General features: G+C 44.6%; 1 protein-coding gene across 1 annotated transcript in view; it reads right to left on the reverse strand.

Annotated features, from left to right (window-relative positions):
• Window positions 1-22,936, reverse strand: part of LUC7L (LUC7 like) — an 87,056-nt gene that overhangs the window by 63,712 nt on the left and 408 nt on the right. Inside the window, exon 2 of the mRNA XM_082261093.1 lies at window positions 2,550-2,644. Within this exon, the coding sequence (XP_082117219.1) occupies window positions 2,550-2,644 (95 nt within the window). The remainder of the gene's footprint in view (window positions 1-2,549; window positions 2,645-22,936) is intronic.

The following is a 22,936-nucleotide window of genomic DNA, read 5'->3' on the forward strand; positions in this document are numbered from 1 at the left end:
AAAAAATACTTCTTGCTAATAGATGCATGGTCACCTAAGGTGCTATTCATATCAATGCAGATACAACAATGTATTAATAAAATGATGCACACAGTCCTTACCAGATAGAGATCTCAAACAGAAATCAATTGTGCTTTGCTGTGATGCAGCCACAATATCGCCACTGCGGTTTACTCTCTGGCAGCTCTCCATTTAGTGTGAGCGGACCCTTAAGCCTCGTGCACACTACCTGCTGGGTTGAATGAAAAAAAAAAAAACTGACAGCTCAGGTCGGAGCTAGGGATCGACTGATTTTTTTCCCAGGGCTGATACTGATTTTCCGGCCATCCTTCAGGCCCATAGCTGATATTAGGCGCCGATATTTTGCACATTTAAAGTTTATTTTTACATTGTCCTTTTTTTGATCACTTTTATTGCCGTCACAAGGAATGTAAACAGTAATAGACAGTGATAGTAATAGACCGTGATAGGTACTCTTTATGTAAGGATCTGGGGTCCAAAAGACCCCAAACCCCTCCTCTGCATTTAAAAGCATTCAAAACGCCAAAAATTTGGCTGTTTTGAATACGTTTTTTTTTTTTTTTTTAACCACTTGCCTTCTGTGCACTTAAACACCCTTCCCATCCAGGCCAATTTTCAGCTTTCAGCGCTCTCACACTTTGAATGACAATTGCGCGGTCATGCTACACTGTACCCATATGAAATTTTTATCATTTTTTTCACACAAATAGAGCTTTCTTTTGGTGGTATTTAATCATCTCTGGGTTTTTTATTTTTTACAAAAAAAAAAGAAAAAAAGACAGAAAATTTTGAAAAAAAAAAAGTTTTTCTTATTTTCTGCGAGTAAATTTTGAAAATAAATTTTTCTCCCTCACTGATGTGCGCTGATGAGGCGGCACTGATGGGCACTGATAGGCTGCACTTATGGGCACTGATAGGCTGCACTTATGGGCACTGATGAGGTGGCACTTATGGGCACTGATGAGGTGGCACTTATGGGCACTGATGAGGAGGTACTAATATGCCGCACTGATGAGCACTGATAGGTGGCACTGATAGGCGGCACTGATAGGCACTGAGAGGTGGCACTGCTGGGCACTGAGAGGTGGCACTGACGGGTGGCACTGATGGACACTAACGGGTGGCACTGATGGACACTGACGGGTGGCACTGATGGACACTGATGGGCAGCACCATCAGTGCCCACACTCAGTGCCCATAGTGCTGCCAGTCAGTGCTCATCAGTGCCTAGATGAGCAGGCACTGATGGGCACTGACTGGCAGCACTATGGGCACTGATTGTGGGCATTGATGGGGGCACTGATGGCGGGCACTGTGGGCACTGATGGGGGGGCAATGTGTGTGTTTTTTTTACCTTCAGTAATCAGGGCACTGGTGATCAGTGCCCTGATTACATGTCTCTGTGTCCCCAGCGGCTGTCGGCTCCCCCTCCTTCCTCACACTGCAGGCTCCGTGTGAGGAAGGAGCGCCGGCGATGAGAGATGATCTCATATGTTTACATATGAGATCATCTCTCATTGGACGGCTTGATCACGTGGTGAATGGCCGCTGTGATTGGCCATTCACCACGATCTGACACAGATTCTCCCCGCTGCGCGCTCGCAGGAGCGCGCGGGGGGGCGTGTCACTGGAGGCCGTTTAAAAACGGCCTCCCGAAAATTCGAGTCCGCGCTGCAGCCGTATATAGGCTGTAGCGCGGATGTGAGGAGGTTAATAAATCTGGCGCCTTTAAGGCTCCAGCACCCAGAAGTGATATCATGACATCGCTTCCAGGTTTTTAACATCTGAGACCCGATCAGAGCCGAATGTGGCTTTGTTCAGGTCTTCGGCCAGCCGGCGGAAGTGTAGGTTGGCTGCTCGGGTCTCCCGGTATGACAGGAGAACCGGGTGAGCCACGGAAGGAGCTCCTTGCAATGACAACCTAACGGCTGCATCGGTTGTCAATACAAGAAAGCTGGCCCTCGGATCTAAATAGTGGTACCGGGGTGATGCCTCTAGCTGCAGGCATCACTCCGGTACAACCAGAAGAAATATCAGGCATATAAGCAAGTTTGTGGCAGATACAAAAAAATAAAAAAAGGTGAATATCGGCCCCACCGATAATCGGTCAATCCCTAGTTGAAGCCGCTGTACTAACAATCCAATGTCAATTCTCTGGGAGCCAGTCTGCAGACCTTTTTCGGTCATAAGCCTTTGACAGAAGCCAGCCAAATTGCTTCTGTTGGACCGGCTGCCATACACGCAGGCCGAATGTCAGCTGGTTTCCTTTGAACCAATCGACATTCGGCCTGTGTGTGTACTAGGCTTTACACTATTCTAACGTACAGAAATACATTTTAAAAAAAAAGCCCCACAGTCATGAAAATTATTGTGATGTCCAATCACCATACAAAATCCCGTTATATGCTACATACTTCACAGTAATTTTCAGAAACTGATAGACCAAGAAATATGAAAAACAAAAAGGTGTGAAGACTCATACACAATCTCCAAAATCAAATACAGTTCATGGAAAACTTGTTAATTACCGTTCCTGCTAGAATGTCATGAGGACAACAATCCAGAAGATGACTTTTGCAGACACGATCATCTGTAAATTTTACACGCTGACGAGTCTCATCACCTATAAAACATTAGAAAGGTTTTCATTAGAACAGTTGCACAAGAAATATATTTAGAACAGTGCAAATCTAGTAATGGCAAAGACCTAGAAAGCACACATTACAGACATATTTGCATGTGCACATTAAAGGGTATGAAAACCCTTACAATGAACTTCTCTTAAGTCTGTAAATATACCACTGAAATGGTTTATATATAGATGGATAGGTTAACAATCACACAAAGGAAAAGAAAAATCCACAGACGATCACGTCAGCTAAAAAATTCCAATTAAAAAAAAACTACAAAAAGGAATGCACAATTAGGGCCGTACAGTGCCAAGATCAGCGTATATCTTATGATAGGGAAGGCCAGGTGTTTCCATTTAGCTGAGGACAGTAAGCCTGTACAACACCACAACCAGCTGACCCTGTACAGCCATTTACATGTAACTGTACATAGATTGATTACCTGCATTCAGAGGACAGAATCAAACATTTTATATACTTAAGCTTTAGTTATTTTAAGGCTGAAAAGTCACCTAGAGGACTTACAACAGGGGTCTCAAAAAACTGGATGTCTTTCCAAGCCTTTATCTGGCCCTTGGGGCACAATTCCTGCCAAGGATACGAGGTAATGGTCCTCTCACCGACAGTTATTTCTTCCAAAACCAAAGATGGGCACTATTACTCCAACTGATACCAATGATGGGGCACTTCTGACCGCCCCCACAAACCCTGAAGCCATGTTTATTCTCACCGATGCTGTACCTGGGACATTTTCTACCCTCACTGCCCACAAACCAGCCCCAAAGTCTGAAGGACAGTAAACCGGCCTTTGGGGAGACGCCCGTCTTACAATAGCAAATAAAAAGGAGCCATATCAACATTTATTTACAGTTATATTGCAAGATGCAATGCAGTTGCAGGTTTCGAGAATACAATCTTAGCACAGCCACAAAAAGAAAGCTACTGCAGCCTAAACTTCATTAATTGATCAAAATGCCAGTAAGATGGGCCACTTTCATTCAAGATACAACCTGTTTCTAGCAGCAAGGTGTGACTAAGAACTCCAGCTTTCCCCCCCCCCCAAAACAGATGCATTATGCATGTAAATGAATCATAACCCCAGTGTAAGTTTCTCTGTATCTTACCTACTTTAGCTGTATAAAGCAGGTTACGGTGTCTGTCTTCCTGTATCTGATGTCACTCCCCTTCTGACTGAATTTCTAAGTCCTCTGACTTCCTGTGTCCTTGCTCTGCCAGTCCTGATACTACAGGTTCTATGATCCTTTGAGCCTCTGTAGTTTCAGGGTGGGCTATGGGAGTCACTTGAAGCAGCTGTGGGAGTTGATGTGGGCGGGTCTAAGGGTTACTGTGGGTGTTTCCGGCCCTTCATGTGAGTGGCAATTAGGGAAGGAATGGAATAGTGTTATCCCTGTCCACACTTCATTCCTCTCTGCAGCGAAGAGGGAAGAAGCAGAAAGTGGAACTTCACTCAGAAAATTAAAGTGATTCTAAAAGGCAATTTTTTAATAATAAACATGTTATACTTCCCTGCTCTGTGTAATGGTTTGCGCCTCGGTGGATCAGGAAGGATTTTTTTCCCCTGCTGTAGCAAATTGGATCATGCTTTGCTGGGGTTTTTTCGTCTTCCCCTGGATCAACTGCGGGTATAGGATTGTGTATATGGGATTATATGGTTGTGTTTTTCCTTTTGTTTTTTACTGGTTGAGCTAGATGGAATGGGGTCTTTTTTCAAACTGACTATGTAAAAACAAACTTTGTAGCGCATTTTGAAAACACACAATGCGCATCACACCTGTGTTACCTTTCATTTGCATGTGCGTGTTTCCAAATGCACAGCAACTCACGAAAACGCACGCTTTAGTGAGCATTTCAAATATGCGTGGCAACGTGCAGCTCACTTGCATTACCTTTTGTTTGCATCTGCATGTTTGAGCGCATGGCAACATACAATAAATAACATGTTTCCACGCACACAGCAATCAGCAAACAAAACACGTGCTTTGTCATGTGTTTAGAAAACAAAAACAGCAACGCACATCGCGTTTGCGTTACCATTTGTTACAACTGCGCATTTCCAAATGCGCGGCACTCCACAAGAAAGAGCACGGCCGCTTGCATTACCATTTATTTACATCTGTGCGTTTCCAAATGTACAGTAACCCTCAAGAAATTTCACACTATGCCATGCTTTTCAAAAAGATAGTGCACCACACGTTGTGCTTGTGTTACCATTTCTTTGTATCTACATATTTCCAAATGCACAACAACCCGCAAGAAAACGTATGCTTTTCCGTCCACTTAGAACACTTAGAAAGAGTGCAGCAATGCACAGCGCGCTTGAATTACCATTAATTTGCATCTGCACATTTCCAAATGCACAGCACAAAAAAAAAAAAAAACACATGCTTTGCCATGCGTTACCATTTAGGCTGCATTCGCATTTCCAAACGAGTGGCAACCTGCACAGAAAATGCGTGCTTTGCTGTGTATTTCAAAAACCCATGGAAACGCATGTTGTGCTTGGGTTATCACTCGTTCACACCAGTGAATTTTTAAAGGCAGGACCATCTGCAAGAAAAAGCACGCATGTTGTGTGACAGTGATAGTAACGCTTAGGATGTATTCCATCCCAACCATCATCAGAGCTGTGAAGGAAGTAACATCATTTGCAGAGTCTGAAAGAATACAGAGGGGTGTGATTCAGGCTGGAGATGCAGCAGAAAGTGGCTGTGGAAGGGACAGTCTATAGCAGGTTATACAGAGTGTCACATGGTAAAAAGCTACAACTAAACCCAGAACATCAGGAGATATGCAAACATCAGAGCAGCATGGTACGATCTATGCTGGGATTGATCATTCCATTCAGTTCCAGTATAAAGAAAGCTGGAGCTTAGCTTTAAGCTGGCTTACTTCAAATAAAATTCTACTACTGTAAAGCCACCCTGGCAAACCTTTTTTAGTCATCATTAGACAGTACCCATTTTGAAGTGCAAGACTTGCCTTACACTAAGCTGAATAAGCAATCTGTCACTCAGAAGCAGGATCCAAGCAAAGCCAGGAGAAGGCTGTATGCATTATGAGTGGAACTAGGAAAAAACTTGAAGGAGAACGATAAGCAGAGCTTCCACTTTTGGGTAGAAATCTACCTTAACTTGATATCATAGCAGTCTTATATCTGCCTACATGTGTACTATAATTTCTTGAGATAGACCATAGTTGAATTAGAGTTTTGTTTTAGACGATAGCCTTGGCTCCAGTTTTATTCACTGACTGCGGGACATAGCTTTTATGACTTGACAAAATAGATTCTTCCTGCTAGATACACTCTATTTCCTGTGCCACTGGCTGCCACAGAGCCCCCAAGTACAACAGACTATTTTACATTCTTGGAGAACTAAAACCAAGAATATATAAATATTGCAGTCCTAGGTGGTGGTTGCATTCGTTTTCTTTTTTCTTGCCGACATTTTTAGCATCCTTAGATCACTTCCTGAAAGCAGAACTGAAAGCATAAATCATCATCTTCCTTCTGTAAACTTCTAACCTCATCAGCCCCTACATAATAGAGATGAAAAAGGCTGGGGTGGCACCCATTGCTCTTCTCAAAGATAGTGGAGGAGTGTAGCCACCCACACATGGGCAAAAGAGGTGTTATTTTCAGGATTACCAAGAGAAAATGAGTGAAAAAGTTAGAAAAATAACCACCTAATCTGAAATATATTAAACACATTTATATATCCTATTAAACACATTTATATATCCTACGAGCATAGGTTTTCTTTTTTTACACCCTTGGAAATGCAATCAAACACATTTAATTCCTTGTCATAAAAGCAGAGTACTGGGTTTCGAAATGCTGCTGGCTTAGTAAGTTGTGCTGCATACTGTAGATACAGCCTATTGTGATGAGATCCCAGGTAAGGTTTCCTTCTCAATCCTTCAGACAGATAACATTTCAGAGACACTGCACAGTGGACTAATGCACCTCTAGACTTGGTCAATTAACCACTTGCTGACCAGGCCTTTTCAGATACTTTGGTTACCAGTTAATATTAGTATTTCTTGCTAGAAAATTACTTAGACCCCCTCAAACACTTTTTTTTTTTTTAGCAGTGACAGAGAATGCAGTTTTTAATGTCACACTATATTTGCACAGCAGTCTGAAGTGCAATATTTTTTTAACCTCTTCCTGTCCGCGCTATAGCCAAAAGACGGCTACAGCGCGGACCTTAATTGCCGGGAGGGCATCCATGTACGTCCTGCATTGCATGAGCTGCCTGCGTGCTCCCTGCGGAGCGCGTGCGGCTCGCTTTGTGGTCAGCGAGTCCATGAGACTCGGTTGTTTACAGATCGGAGTAAGGGGCCGGTCCAGGCCCCTTACCACGTGATCAGCTGTCTGCCAATGACAGCTGATCATGTGATAAAAACAGCAGCCGGTGTAACGTTAAAAAACCATACCCTCGTCACTTCCGGTCTGAAACAGCTGAGCAGCGCAGCAGTGCGCACTGCGCATGCTCAGAGCCCCGGATACGTAATTGAACATGAAAGGATTAGAGAAGTGCGCATGCTCGGTGGGCATGAAATTAATACGGCACTGTGTGTAATGTAATACTTGCGGCGGGTACATTAAAACACTTCGGCTGCAACATAAATCATCTCCTCTGCTATCGCTGTAACTTCCCTCATCTCCGGTAATAAATATAAAAGCGGCGGCGGGAGTATGAGATGTAAATGACGGCGATCGCGGCTCCGTGATCCGCTTTTATATTTATTACCGGAGATGAGGGAAGTGACAGGGGGAAGAGCGGAGATGAGTTATGTTGCAGAGGAGCTGTTTTAATGTTAAGTGCCGCAAGTTTAACTACCGTGAGAAATCCATACCCTCCGTAGGTGCACCGGAAGTGACGAGGGTATGGTTTTCTCATGGGTATGGTTTTTTCACGGAACACCGGCGATCAGCTGTTTTTTTCTCCTCGCGCTGTCAGTGTGAGGAGAAAAAAAAAAAAAAGCCGATCACCGCTGCTGTCAGAGGGACATCGGTCCGAAGAGGAGAGGGGCACCTATGCCCACCAGCACCACCTACCAGTCCCCACCAGCGCCGCCCACCAGGGCCCCTCAGTGCAGCCCACCAGGGCCGCCTCATCAGCGCACATCAATGAAGGAGAAAAATTACCTGTTTGCAAAATTTTATAACAAAACTATAAAAAAAACTTTTTTTTCCAAAATTTTTCGGCCTTTTTTTGTTTGTTCAGCAAAAAATAAAAACCCCAGTAGTGATTAAATACCACTAAAAGAAGGCTCTGTTTGAAAAATGATGAAAATTTCATTTGGGTACAGTGTTGCATGACCACGCAATTTACATTCAAAGTGCAACAGCGCTGAAAGCGGAGAATTGGCCGGGGCAGGAAGGGGGTTTAAGTGCCCAGAAGGCAAGTGGTTAAACTTATCATGGCAATCTCTCACAAGTGCGGTTTGAACATCGCTTACATATGTGGGCATTTAAATGACAAAATAGACAATTCAGGCGCTGTGCAACAATACTCCGTTCATAAAATGGTCTAACAAAACTGAAATCCCTCACAGCTGGGAGGTAAAACCAAGAGCACCAATGATGATGCCCAAGTAATAACAATTTAACCACAAAGATCCTCAATGAAAGGGCTGAGGGATTCTATGAGTCTGTACAGCCATAAACCAGTGTTGTGAAAGCTGGTGGCTGGTAATTGTAATCCCAGAACAATCCTGGGAGACTCAGACAGAGGATAGGTGGCCGAAGCTTTTGGAGGGCACACCAGATGTGATGTCACGGCCGCTGTGGTCACTGGATGCGTTGCGTGTTGGGACACCAGGGGATAGCAACAATGTTCTGTGGAGCAATCTCTCAGGCGGTCATCATGACAACGCGTTTCGGCCGCGGCCCATCTTCAGGTCATCGACATCGCACCTGGTGCCCCGTCCGGAAGCTTTGGCTACCCATCCAATGCCAGAATGTCCCAGGATTGTCCTGGGATTGATCAGCGAGCCAGCGGCCTTGCTGCACAGCCTCATGTCATCTTTGGCTGCCATATTCATCCCTGAGTTTTAGTGCATTTTTGCATCCTTGCCTGCAAAATACATCCCTGGCTTTTCCACATTGTGCCAGTAGTCCAACGTAGTGGTACACATTGGGCTCTTCATTATATCCTTTATACAGCATCTGCTTCCCCCCCATCTGGGAGAAGGAGTGGTTTTACCAGGGAAGACGACCTCCTCTCTCTCCCCTCAAGCACCTGCTTGATTAACCAATTCAGCTCCGGAAGGTTTTACCCCCTTAATGACCAGGCCAGTTTTTTGCGATTCGGCACTGCGTTACTTTAACTGACGATTGTGTGATCATGCAACACTGTACCTAATTAATTGATACCCTTTTTTCCCCACAAACAGAGCTTTCTTTTGGTGGTATTTGATCACCACTGCGGTTTTTATTTTTTTGCGCTATAAACAAAAAATAGCGACAATTTTGAAAAAAAAAATTATATATTATAATATATTTTTTTTTTTGTTTTTTACTTTCTGATGTAAAACATTCCCAAAAAAAAAATGAAAAAATCATTTTAGATCAATTTGTATTTTGCTACATATTTTTGGTAAAAAATCCAAAGAAGCGTATATTAATTGGTTTGCGAAAAAGTTATAGCGTTTACAAATCTACGGGATAGATTTATGGACTTTTTATTTATTTATTTTTTTATTAGTAATGGCGGCGATCAGCAATTTTTAGCGGGACTGCCACATTGCGGATAGATCGGACACCTAACTGACATTGACATTTTTTGGGGACCAGTGACATTAATACAGTAATCAGTGCTAAATAATATGCACTTTTACTGTATAAATGACACTGGCAGGGAAGGGGTTAACACTGGGGGTGATCAAGGGGTTAAATGTGTTCCCTTTTGTGCTTACTGTGTGGGAGGATGGGTTGGACAGAGGCAGGGAAAGAACGGTGATATCTTTCCCTGCCTCTGACAGAAGACCGCCTGCAATCATTCTAGCCAAAGATCACGGGAGGCTGGCGGCGATCGAGCCCGCTCCTCCCACAGTCTGGCTCCTGCGGTGTTTAATCACAGCGGGAGCGTGCCGCCAAAATCACGTGCACATAATCACGTAGAGCTATGTGATTATGCGCAGCCGAGCTGCCCTGCTGCGGTTGGCAAGTGGTTAATGGTATGTGCTTTCAGCTTTTCAAGTCACATCCATGTGGTCCAGTCTGTTTACATAGGAGCCTTTTTATTCTTTTTTAAGTTTGTTGTTGGTCCAATAAACATTTTATATGTTTGCATTAACTGTGGTTTTGGTCTTTCACCCATGTGGAACTACAATTACCAGCTTTCACAACAATGGTTTGTGGCTGTACAGACTTAAAGAATCCCACAGTGCTTTAATTGAGGAGCTTTGTGGTTAAATTACATATGTGGGCACGACTTCCATATAGGTCCGCTTCTGCGTGTGAGCTCGAAGGGATGGGGGCACACTTTACATTCTTATTTTATTTTAACACTGTCCATTTATTTTTTTTATAACTTTTATTCCAATTACAAGGTACACATCCCTTGTAATAGAAATAACCATGACAGGTCCTCTTTACTTCTATTAACCTTTAAAAGCAAAAGAAATTATTTTTTTTTAACATTTCGATTTAAAAAAAAATTGTTTATGCCAGAGAACAAGAATGGACATTAGTCGCTTTGGTCCTCGAGCCAAGTGGAAACCATCTTACAATCACTCGACTTCCTGCACAGCAAATTGTCACATCGAATTGTGGGGGGGTAGGACCTCTCAAAGTGATCCAGCGGTAAATGCGCCCATGGGACCACTTTTCTCCTACGAGGAATCGCCCATAGTAAAAAATGATACCAGCGTGTTGGCAACTAGCTGCAGCCATAACACGGGTATGAAGCATCAAAGTAAGGAGGTTTTTTTTTTAAACTATGGGCCAGTTGGCAAGTGGTTAAACTTTCCTGCATGTCTCCTGTGAAGGGAGGGGAGGGCTTTGCATAGATGAACATACTATGAGCAGCTCTACCAGTTTTCTTGGTCTTGTTTCAATTTCAAGACTTTCATTTGCATTTCTTGAAAACTGACTGCAAAACGTAAAAAAGCAACCAGGAAATCTTTAGATGTTTTCTTTTTTGTCGGATTCGTATTATATACATTTTTAAAAATGATCCATATCAACGTCCCACACTCCCAGCAGAGTCCAATGTGGCCCAGGGACAAAGTTACACTGGAATTAAAAGATAAATCCACCTTTACATATACTTAATATAGTTAGTCAGGTTGAAAAAAAGACCATCTGGTTTAAAAAAAAAAAAAAAAAAAAAAAAAAAAAAAAACAGTATTAAAAACCCAACCATACAATCCCATATACACAATCCTATACCCGCAGTTGATCCAGAGGAAGGTGAAAAAAAAACCAGCAAAGCATGATCCAATTTGCTACAGCAGGGGAAAAAATTCCTTCCTGATCCCCCGTGAGGCAATCTGATATTCCCTGGATCAACTTTACCTAAAAAAAAAAAAAATTTAGTACCCATTTATATTATGTACACCTAGGAAAAAATCCAGGCCTTTTTTTTTTTTTTTTTAAAAGCAATCTAGTGAGCTAGCCAGAACTACCTCTGGAGGGAGTCTATTCCACATTATCACAGCTCTTATGGTGAAGAAACCTTTCCGTAATTGGAGACGAAATTGGTTTTCCTCTAGTAAAGAGTGCCCCCTTGTCCTCTGTGTTGACCTTAAAGTGAACAACTCAACACCAAGTTCACTATATGGACCCCTTATGTATTTATCCCCCTCCTTAATCTCCTCTTCTCAAGAGAGCATAAATTCAGTTCCTCTAATCTTTCCTCATTGCTGAGGTCCCCCATGCCTATTTTTATTATTATTATACAGGATTTATATAGCGACAACAGTTTGCGCAGCGCTTTACAATGTGAGGGAAGACAATACAGTTACAGTACAATTCAATACAGGAGGAATCAGAGGGCTCTGCTCGTTAGAGCTTACAATCTCTTATCAGTTTGGTTGTCCTCTGCACTTTCTCCAGTTCCCCGATATCCTTTTTAAGAACTGGTGCCCAAAACTGAACTGCATATTGTGTGCCCTCCAGAAGCTGGTCACTGCACTGATGGGGGACACGCTGGTCACTGCATTGATGGGGGGGGGGGGCACGCTGGTCACTGCATTGATTGGGGGGGCACGCTGTGGTAACGCCGCATTGATGGGGGGGGGGGGCACGCTGTGGTAACGCCGCATTGATGGGGGGGGGGGGGCACGCTGTGGTAACGCCGCATTGATGGGGGGGGGCACGCTGTGGTAACTAGTGGTAGGCACTACTAAAAATGCGCGACGAAGAGGATCCGCCGCAAAAAAATATCGCAATGCGATTTTCAATATCGTGCAGCCCTATACAAAACTAAAGTAAATCAGGCTAACTTTAGCTTTTTTTTTTTTTTTTTTTTTTTTTTTAATTCATGAAACTTTTTTTTTCCTAAAGTTGCTGCGCAAGTACTGTGGGACATAAAAAATTGCAAAACCCACCATTTTATTCCCTAGGGTCTCAGCTAAAAAAACACACATACATATTATATATAATGTTTGGATGTTTGGGGGTTCTGAGTAATTTTTTAGTAAAAGAAAAAAAAAATGATTTTAACATGTAGGAGAGGAGTGCCAGAATAGGCTTGGGCTTAAAGTGGTTAAGAATAACTATGTTTTTGCCTACAAGGGCAAAGCACAGGTTCCCCAAAAGTATTCAGTGGGTCAGGGTAGATTAAAAAAAAAAAAAAAAAAAAAATAATTTTTTTTTTTTTTTTTTTTAGAATTGTATCAAATATATTTAATAAAATGCTTTTGGAGTAAAAATCTGTCTAAAGAAAATAAAGTTTTCTTATTTAAGATACATTAACAATTTAGTTTATGCTAGTGGTGCACCGAAATGGGCTCATTCCATTTCGGCCGAAAATGGGTTAAAGTTGCCGATAACGATGGCCGCCGCGGGCATAGCGCAGGTTTCAAAAGACCCGCCTCTGGTCGGTGACCCGCCTCCCGGTGATGTCACTACTACTACTATGATGTGCATGAATGAACTAACACACTGGGCGAGCAAGTGGCCGCTAATAGCTATAACTAAGTGAGCGCTTCACTTCCCTGTCAGGGGGGTATTTCCACTGACAGGGAAGTGAAGGGCTCACTTAATTATAGCTATTAGCGGCCACTCACCTGCCCTCCCGGTGTGTTAGTTCATTCATGCACATCATAGTAGTAGTAGTAGTGACATCACAGGGAGGCGGGCCGCCGACCAGAGGCGCGTCTTTTGAAAGGAAGGACACAGGAGGAGCTGAGAGTAAGGAGATTGCATCATTGGGATGGGGAGGGATGCTGAGGCAGAGAGGGGAGGTGGGTGACGGACGCTGAGGCAGGGTGGTCACTGATGCATTAGTGACCGACCAGTGGCAGTTAATTAACCCCTTTGTGCTGCATTAGTGCAACCAGTGTTAATTAACACTGATACTGCTTGCACTAATGCAGCACAAAGGGGTTAATTAACTGCTGCCACTGGTCGGTCACTAATGCATCAGTGACCAGCAGTGGCAATACCTTAAACCCCTCATGCTGCATAATACAAATACCATTGGTAATTAAAATTAACCACTTGTCAACCCGTTACAGTACATATACTGTGACAGGGTTGCAGCTACAGGTGTACGTCGCTGCCTGTTTTTGGTGTATGCCCCTGTTCCATTTTAAAATCATTTGAGGGAAAAAAGTAATTTTCGGTTTCGGTTTGGGGACAGAAATTACAGTTGCTCTTTAAAAATTATGATTTAAAATTTAGTTGATTTAAACCAAGCCTTTTTACTAGCGATTTAAATCAAAACCACCCTGCAGTGGGTATAGAAAAAATAATTACCCCGCTATAAAATAATCACATTTTTTTGCTTTGCAGCCTGAAACGAATACACATTTTGTTTTATCCAGCTGTATTTACTGGTGCAACTTTTAACATCCAAGTGAAAGATACAACACCAACATGTAAAAAAAAAAAAAAAAAGTTGGAAAAAGGATCACCCCCCCCCCCTCCTTATGTCAGTATGTTGTTGAACCACCTTTTGCTTTAATTACAGCCTTCAGGCTGTTGGGATAGGTCTCTACTAACTTTGATATATTTTAGCACTCTTCTATGCAGAACTGCAGTTAAATTTGATAGTGACCGTTTGTGGACTACAGATTTTCAATAGGGTTTAAGTCTGGGCTCTGACTAGGCCATCCTTTTTCTCCTTCATTCACTGCGAGGTCATTTTTTGCTGTGTGCTTTAAAAGGTCATTGTCATGTTGGAAGTTAAACCTCCCCATTGACAACTTTCTGGCAGAGGGCAGCAGATTTTCCTCAAGAATTTGATGGTATTTTGCCCCATTAATTTTTTCCTTCTATCCTGACAAGTGCTCTAGTCCCTGCTGCAGATAAACACCCTATAACAGAATATTACTACCTCCAAGCTTAAACTGTAGGAATGGTGTTATTTGGATGGTGAGCTGTATTGGATTACTGTTAGACCTATCGTTTGGCCAAATAGTTCAATGTTGGTTTCATCTGACCACCTTAAAGATTCTGAGGCCATGTTGAAAAAAGTGTTATGGTCAGAAGAGACTAAAATTGAACTATTTGGCCTCAATACCAAACGATATGTCTGGCAGAAATCCAATAAAGCTCATCATTCCTACAGTAAAGCATTGAGGTGGTAATGGGATTTTTGACTTACTGTCACAAATCCATTTCTCTAAAGATCAGGAGCTGTGCCCATCATTGAACTTCTTAACCATTGGGTTATACTGTCCCCCAACTCCCTCTCTGCTATAGGTACTCAGTTTTGTTACAAGCAGTGTCAGAAGAACTACAACTCCACAGCGGGGTGGGTGCTGTGTCCGCCAACGAACATCAGAGAAATGGATTTTAGGGTTGCTCAAAAATCCAATTTTCTCTTTCGTTCATTGAGGGACATTGCTCCTGATCTTTACCATTGGGACGTCCCAAAGCAGCGTTAAAACATTAGGGGTGGGAACGGCGACAAATTTTTTTCCCCAAGGCTAACTATAGCCAACCAGGTAAACAAGAGCTAAACCAAAACAACTGGAGCTCATCTGAAAACAATACACCCTCAAAGAGGACCAGGTCCTCTAAGCAGCAGCCAGCAAAACCTTGCAGCCAAAAGGAAGCATCTGCAGATGCCAACACATCCACTTTATATAACTTTGTGAAAGTGTGCACCAACGACCAGGTGGCCGTCTTGCAAACCTACGTCACCGACGCCGGATGACGGAAGGCCCAGGAGGCACTGAGTGCCCGAGTAGAATGCGCCTCGACAAGGAAAGGAGGAACCTGACCCCTGATGGAATAGGTCTGGATCACCGTCTGTCTGATCCATCATGAAATGGTCGCAGAGGAAGCGGACAACCCTTTCCAAGGCCCATCTGTGAGTGACTTCCTAAAATACTCCGCAGCTGCCAGGTACACCCTAATTGCCTGGACCACATCCAAGGCATGCAAGGCAATTTTCTTCAGATGTCTTGGCCTGGGTCACTGGGAAGGCAACACAAGTTCTTCATTCAAATGAAAATCAAAGAAAACCTTTGGAAGGAACGATGGACAGGGACGAAGAACCACCAAGGTGGACAGGATAACGCCGCCAATTCCGAAACACTGCAAGCAGAGGTGATAGCCACCAAGGCGGCCACCTTCTGGGCCAGCGTAAGCAGGGGAATCTCCCAAAGATTCTCAAAAGGAGGCTTCTGAAGGACTCGGCACCAAATTGAGGCCCCAAGGCGGTAACAGAGACCGCATTGGAGGGGCCAAGTGCCTAACGCCCTGAAGAAAAGTACGCACCAGGGAGGATGTGGCCAAGGGCCGTTGGGGGAAAAAAAAAAGACTGCTAAAGGCCGACACTTGACACCCTAGAGGCCTGTTTCCGGTAAACCCCCCCATTGAAGGAAGGTCAAGATCTGAGCCCACAAGAAAGCGTGGATGAACCCCAAGAGAAACCACGGAAAGTAGGACTTCAACGTGCGGTGGTAGATCTTCCTAGAAGTCCATTTCCCTAGCTTTTAACAGCGTTGGAGTTTCTGACGCAGACAAACCTCTATCCATCAGCACCTGGTGTGTTCAACAGCCAAGCTGTCAATGCCGACTGTAAAGCAGGATGGAAGACTGGTCCTTGGGACAGCAGATCCTCCCTGAAAGCAAGCTTCCAAGGAATGTCAGTAACCAGCCGCACCAGATCAGCATACCAAACTCGGCAAGGCCAGTTTGGAGCCACTAAGATGACCGGAATTCCCTTCTGCCTCGATCCTGTGAAAAAATCTTGGCAGAAGCTTGAGAGGCGGGAAGGCGTAAATCAGACGATGCTGTGCAAACAGGGCCACCAGTGCGTCTGTGGGTCCGCCAGAGCATCCTGTGACCGAGCCACAAACCTCTGCACCTTTCTTTGGAGCCGAGACCCCAAGAGAGCCACCTCAGGGATGTCCGACAGAGACAGAGCTGATGAAACACCTCTGGATGAAGGGACCACTCCCCATGGTCCAACGCCTGCCGAAAGGGGGAATCAGTCTGCCAGTTTTCCACCCCGGGAATGTTTACGGCGGAGAGGAAGGAGCCGTTCTGAACACCTTAGAAGGCCTGCTACCTCCAGAGCAGCCAGGACACTTCTTGTGCCCCACTGGTGATTGACATAAGCCACAGCCATGGCATTGTCCGATTGAATGCGCACTGGACATCCCTGAAGACGATCCGTCCAATGGTGCAGGCAGTCTGATTGCTTGAAGTTCCAAGACATTGATCGGTAGTCTGGACACCATCAGACCCAGCACCCGCATGCAAGTCCAGAGGGATGACCCTCTGCTGGACAGGAGTAGACGAATTGCAGCCTGCAATTTCTGGAGCTTGTCCAGAGGAAGAAGCACTCTGGCTAAAGCAGAGTCCAGAGTCAGACCCAGCTTTGTGGATTGAACCAGAGCAGGCTTCTGAAAATTCAGAATCCAGCTGAACTCCTTCAGAGTTCGCATGGTGATTTCCAGGTTTTCCACCAGAGCAGTAGGAGACTCCACTCGCAGAAGGAAGTTGTACAAGTAGCACAGCACCACGATCCCCTGTTGGCATAATGCTAGCACTTTTGTGAAGATCCGAGGAGCAGAGGCGAGACCAAAGGGTAACGCCACAAACTGATAATGCTACTCTCCCACAGGAAAGTAGAGGAAGCGCTGGTGACTGGCACATATTGGTATGTGAAGGTAAGCATCCCTGATTTCGATAGAGGCAAAAAAAAAATATCCCTCCGATGCAGGGACGCCACCGCCATGCTAATGGACTATATTCTGAACTTCTGCACCCGCATAAAGCAGTCCAGGGTCCAGGATTGGACGCACCTTGACTGCCTTCCCTCCTGGTAACTAAACAGGTTTGAGCAAAAAAAAAAAAACCCTGAAAAATTTCTGAAGGTCAGAACCGGGACAATCACCCCTTGAAGTAAAAGGTCTTGTACCTCCCCAAATAGACCCTGTAAGCTGTCCGGGGACAGGCGCAAGTTGGAAGGAAAGAACCTTGCCGGGGGGCAAGAGCAAAAAACTCTGTCTTCTAACTGGAACGAATCACTTTGTTGACCCACTTGTCTTGTACCAGTAAAGTTCACGGGTCCAGAAACCAGCAAAGACGCCTCTCCACCCTTGATACGGGTGGAGGCGCACCATAATGCTAAAGGAGCCTTCTCCGCAGGTCTGGAGAAGCCCACTCTCGGCTTGCCAGATCAGATCTTTTGGATCCTCCAGAGGCGGCCCTGAAAGGCTTCGAGCCCTTGTCAGTCGACCCCGAGAGACGAAAAAAACTTCTTATGAGCCAAAAGGAGGGCCCACGTCTAAGATGAGGATCCTTGCCTTTAGTAGCTTGTGGAAGAAAGGTACTCTCCCTGTGAGACTTTTAAAGTCGTTGTCCAGGGTAGCGCCAAACAGGCGATCTCCCTGAAAGGGGAGAACAGTCAAGGCCTTTTTAGAAGTCTGGTCTGCAGAACAGCATTTGAGCCAAAACACATGCCAAAGGACCACTGCCAAAACAGAGCCGAGCTACTAGGGGAGCCGCATCCAAAGAGGCATCACAGATAAACTGCAGCCCCTGGACCAACTGGTCCGCCAGCTCAACAAAGCCGGGGGGAGCAGTTCTCCTTGCAGGTCACTCTGCATAAACGCTTAGCCCACTCAGATACGGTTTGCGTCACCAGGGCGATGGTAAAAACCAGCCTCAGTACCAAACCAGCCAAAGCGTACATATTGCGGGCCACAGCCTCCGCCTTCCTGGCCGCCAACGTAAAGCTCGTCCATTCCCACTGGCCGCCAACGTAAAGCTCGTCCATTCCCACTGGCCGCCAACGTAAAGCTCCTCCATTCCCACTGGCCGCCAACGTAAAGCTCCTCCATTCCCACTGGCCGCCAACGTAAAGCTCCTCCATTCCCACTGGCCGCCAACGTAAAGCTCCTCCATTCCCACTGGCCGCCAACGTAAAGCTCCTCCATTCCCACTGGCCGCCAACGTAAAGCTCCTCCATTCCCACTGGCCGCCAACGTTAAGCTCATCCATTCCCACTGGCCGCCAACGTAAAGCTCGTCCATTCCCACTGGCCGCCAACGTAAAGCTCGTCCATTCCCACTGGCCACCAATATAAAGCTCGTCCATTCCCACTGGCCGCCAACGTAAAGCTCGTCCATTCCCACTGGCCGCCAACGTAAAGCTCGTCCATTCCCACTGGCCACCAATATAAAGATAATTTATTCGATGTTGAAAAGGGCTGATCGAAACCATAAATATCCACAGTGTACAAAGTATTAACTACATAAATGACAGGAACCAAACACTTCCCACTACTGAGCGACATTACCAGCCACAACAAAGTACTCCACCCAATTTCAATTGGCTTTACACCAGACTGCAGACCAGTGGTTCTTACAGGCTAAAAAAGTATACATGTTAAAATGTGAAAAAGACCAAAACATTTCATCCAGGCCTTTCCCCTTTATTGTCACCTGGCAAGTCTTTTTTCAACCATAAAGGGGAACTCCAAGCACAAATATTTTTATTTATATATATTCCCAATAAGTATTTAATACCACTTTGTGTGCACCAAATGCCTTTCTAATCTCAGATATTACCTTGTAAAAGCAGTGACAACACTGTACACACATATACTTTGCAGAGAGAAGTGCGAGACCTCACAAGAGGGGGCGGATATAAGACCAATCAATTCACAAAAATGAGCTGCTGCACCAAGGCGAAGTTTAAACCTTAATGACTGCACAGAACTGGTAGAAGTACACAAAGTACACCAAGATTTCAGAAAGATTACATATGCCTTGTGTTTAGATTTGATTATCCTGGAGTACAGATTTAAAGAGGTAATAAACCCAAAGGCAAACATTATTTTGCAGCTTACAATTTTTAGATGCGATGGATGCATTTTCTTTTTATGCTTTCTTTCTTCTATTTTCATATGCTGGTCCAGCCAGCAAGTCTGTTTTTCACAGCACAAGTAGAACGTATCAGTTCTTTTCTGTATCAAAGTGTGAGCTGGAGTTTGGCTTCAATCTGTTAGAGTATTTACATCTGCTAATACATTTAAAGTGGAACTTTAGTCAGAAAACTAAGTCCTACTAGATCACTTTAGGCTGGCCCCTTTTCCAGGTATAGCTATGTAAAACATTAAAGTGATTTTAAAGTCTGCCTATTAAAATAACAAACATGTTATACTTACCTGCTCTGTGCAGTGGTTTTGCACAGGGCAGACAAACTCTGCTTCTCGGGTCCCTGGCTTGAGCTTCTGGTCCCTCTCTCTCCTGTTGAGTGCCCCCACAGCAAGTAGCTTGCTATGGGGGCACCCGAACTGAGCAGCAGCTCTGTGTATTCAGACACAAAGCTGTGGTTCGTCCCCACCCCTCCCTCCTCATTGGCTGAGTTGGATTGGCAGCAGCGGGAGGTAATGGCGCCGCTGCTGTATCTCAGCCTATCAGGAGGGAGAATCTTGGACGGCAAAAGGACTCGTGGACATCGCTGGATAGAGACGGGGCTCAGGTAAGTATTAAGGGGGCTAATGCACATAGAAGGCTGTTTATCCTAATGCATAGAATGCATTAAATAAAAAATCTGCCTTTACAATCACTTTCAAAATAATGGGTTTAGTTCCACTTTATGATTTACTGCTGTTTGGGGGCTCTGAGCTTTAGCAAAATGGCAGCCTCCAGCAAGTTGTTATAGGTAAAATTCTGCATTAAGGATACGCTAATGTGACAGTTATCAATCCTGGTGTTCTATCAGAATGCTGCTACCCATCAAATTGTGATACAGTAGTGACAATCGGACCAAAAAACACTTACTGCGTGACAGGAAGCAGTAATCTGATAGAACACCCATTCGGAACATCTTATTACACGCAGCCACGTCTTTCATTTCAGAGTATGTCTAGCTAAAAAGTGATATTGATATCTGTGATGCTGTTTGGCTATTTCATTTTAAAAGCATAAAGGTTTAGCGATGAGCAGCGCGGGTGTACCAACATGGCCTCTGCCACCTTCCTACTAATGGTGTCCAGCTTCTTTAAAAATGTAACATCAAGACAGCATACTATATTTTTATACACTCACTTTATTGCTAAAATTACTCAGAAATGCAAGACGTAGCTGGGTGTAGAAAGATGTGCACATAAGTGTTTGGAAGGCATAGGGCCATTGAACACATGGTGGGACGCATCGCGTATGTGGAGTTCTAGGAATGTAACTTTTTTTAAACTTAAATTGATGAGTTTAGTTCAGCTTTATGATTTAACACTGGGGCTCTGGGCTTCGGCAAAATGGCAGCCTCCAGCAAAAAGAAACAGGAACAATACTGGAGGCATTTTACTTAGCACATTAATGTTGGTAGCATAATTATTAAAGCAGAGTTCCAGCCACCTGTCAAAAAATAAATAAATAAAAGTCAGCAGTTACAAAATGTGTAGCTGCTGACTTTGAAAAAAATTGCCACTCGCCTGTCCCATGCTCCAGCGGTGCACTCAGCCCAGCCGTCTTCATCCTCTGTCCTCCCACGGCATCTTCACTATGGGCACCCAACTGTGACAGCCGGGTGCCCACTGTGCAAACACGAGTCACACGGTGCATGGTGGATGCAGTATTCTGGGACCTGTCAGTGTCCCAGAAAACTGCCGGGGAGAACTTCTGTTGCAGTGCTCAGAACGAAAACGTGAGCAGGTACCTGTAAAATTGTAAAAGTGCCAACTGTGCAAGGAGAGCAAGTTCTTAAAGCGGAACTTCCCCTTTTGGGTGGAGTTCCGCTTTAATATGGAAAGTATATACCTTGCTAATGTACATTTTTTATCACGCTGTTATGGGTAAAGTTCCACTTTAAAGAGGAAGTAAACCCTCCTCTGCAACTTTTACCTATAGGTAAGCCTATGATAAGGCTTACCTATAGGTACTGTAAATATCTCCTAAACATGTACCGTTTAGGAGATATTTACCTTACATGCAGCCAGTGACGTCACTGGCGCATGCGTCTGAAGGAACGGCCGCTGGTGCCGCTTCTTCAGAGCCCCATGCCGTGACCATCGGTCCCGCGCGGGAGTGACATCAGATGACCGGATGCCGCGATCCCGGAAGACGTGCGACTGGACATGTCGCCCCGTCAGAGGTAAACGGATGGCACGGCGGGGGCTCGTTCTAAGGTAAGTATTTCATAATGAGCTAGTATGCAATTCATACTAGCTCATTATGTGTTTCTCTTACAGGTTGCAAAAAGAAGTTTTTTTTCCAGGTTTACAGCCTCTTTAACACCCCCCCCCCCCCCCCCAACAACAATGCTGTTGCATGCTGTGCCTCCTATGTTCATTCCTCCAGAGTCTTGTCTCACAAATATAGGGGATGTGTTACTGGCTTGATCACCAGGTAAAAACAGGGGAAAAAGTAAAAAAAACAACAGCAGCCAACACATGGAAGTATGGGTAAGTTGCCATATATTGTCAGAGGCTTGAGACAAACCATTTAGCACTGACGAAGGTGCTTACAATGATCAGCTACTTAATGGGGAAGCTGTGTACACACCTGCGTATGGAAGGCCTCCAGGTCGCCATATTGCATTGACGGAAAAGCTCTACCAGATTCTACGCTCCAAGCAGATACCAGCGATTGCTTAGATATGCAGTGCACCATCAGCCTAAACCAGTGATGGCAAACCTTGGCACCCAGGATGTTTTCGAACTACATTTCCCATGATGCTCATGCACTCTGCAGTGTAGTTAAAGAGGTTGTAAACCCTTTTAAAAAATTTTTTTTTACATCCTGCAAGAGAAACACATAATGAGCTAGTATGCATCGCATACTAGCTCATTATGAAATACTTACCTTAGAACGAGCCCCCGCTGTGCCGCTCACTCACCTGTATGACGAGCGACATGTTCAGTCGCCCGTCTTCCGGGATCGCGGCATCCGGCCATCTGATTGGCCGGAGCCGCGGTGACGTCACTCCCGCGGGAGCCGACAGTCACGGCACGGGGCTCTGAAGGAACGGCACGATCAGCCGTTCCTTCAGAGCGCATGCGCCAGTGACGCCACTGGCTGCATTAAAGGTAAATATCTCCTAAACGGTGCATGTTTAGGAGATATTTACAGTACCTATAGGTAAGTCTTATCATAGGCTTACCTATAGGTACAACTTCCCGAGGAGGGTTTACTTCCTCTTTAAGAATCATGGGAAATGTAGTTCCAAAACATCTGGGGAGCCAAGGTTCGCCATCACCGGAACCATATAACACATGCATGTCAAATAATATCAACTGTGCAAAACCATAGACTTGTATAGTGCATAAAGAATCCAATAAAGGAATTCCAGGTGAACGATGGAAGGACAAAAACAATGTTTTGAAAGGACACAGAGGGAGTTTCTCTCCTTTGTGGGGTTGTTTCTTTCCCTCATTCACCAGGACTGTCTTTATTGGATTCTTTATGCACTATAGAAGTGTATGGTGCTGCACAGATCATTTTATTCCCCACATTGCATTGAATTGATAGAAAATGACAACACTAGGAGTTGTGAGAAGTTACAATCAGCTCCTGCAGCAATGGCATATGCTCTAGAATTGTCCTATAAATGGAAGTCTGCCCAGGCCGGATCCATACTGTCCACACATGATTGTACTCTAATCGTCCAGTGTGGAGGATCT

Source organism: Pelophylax lessonae (assembly GCF_965119305.1).
Source record: "Pelophylax lessonae genome assembly, chromosome: 6".
Classification (NCBI taxonomy): Eukaryota; Metazoa; Chordata; class Amphibia; order Anura; family Ranidae; genus Pelophylax; species Pelophylax lessonae.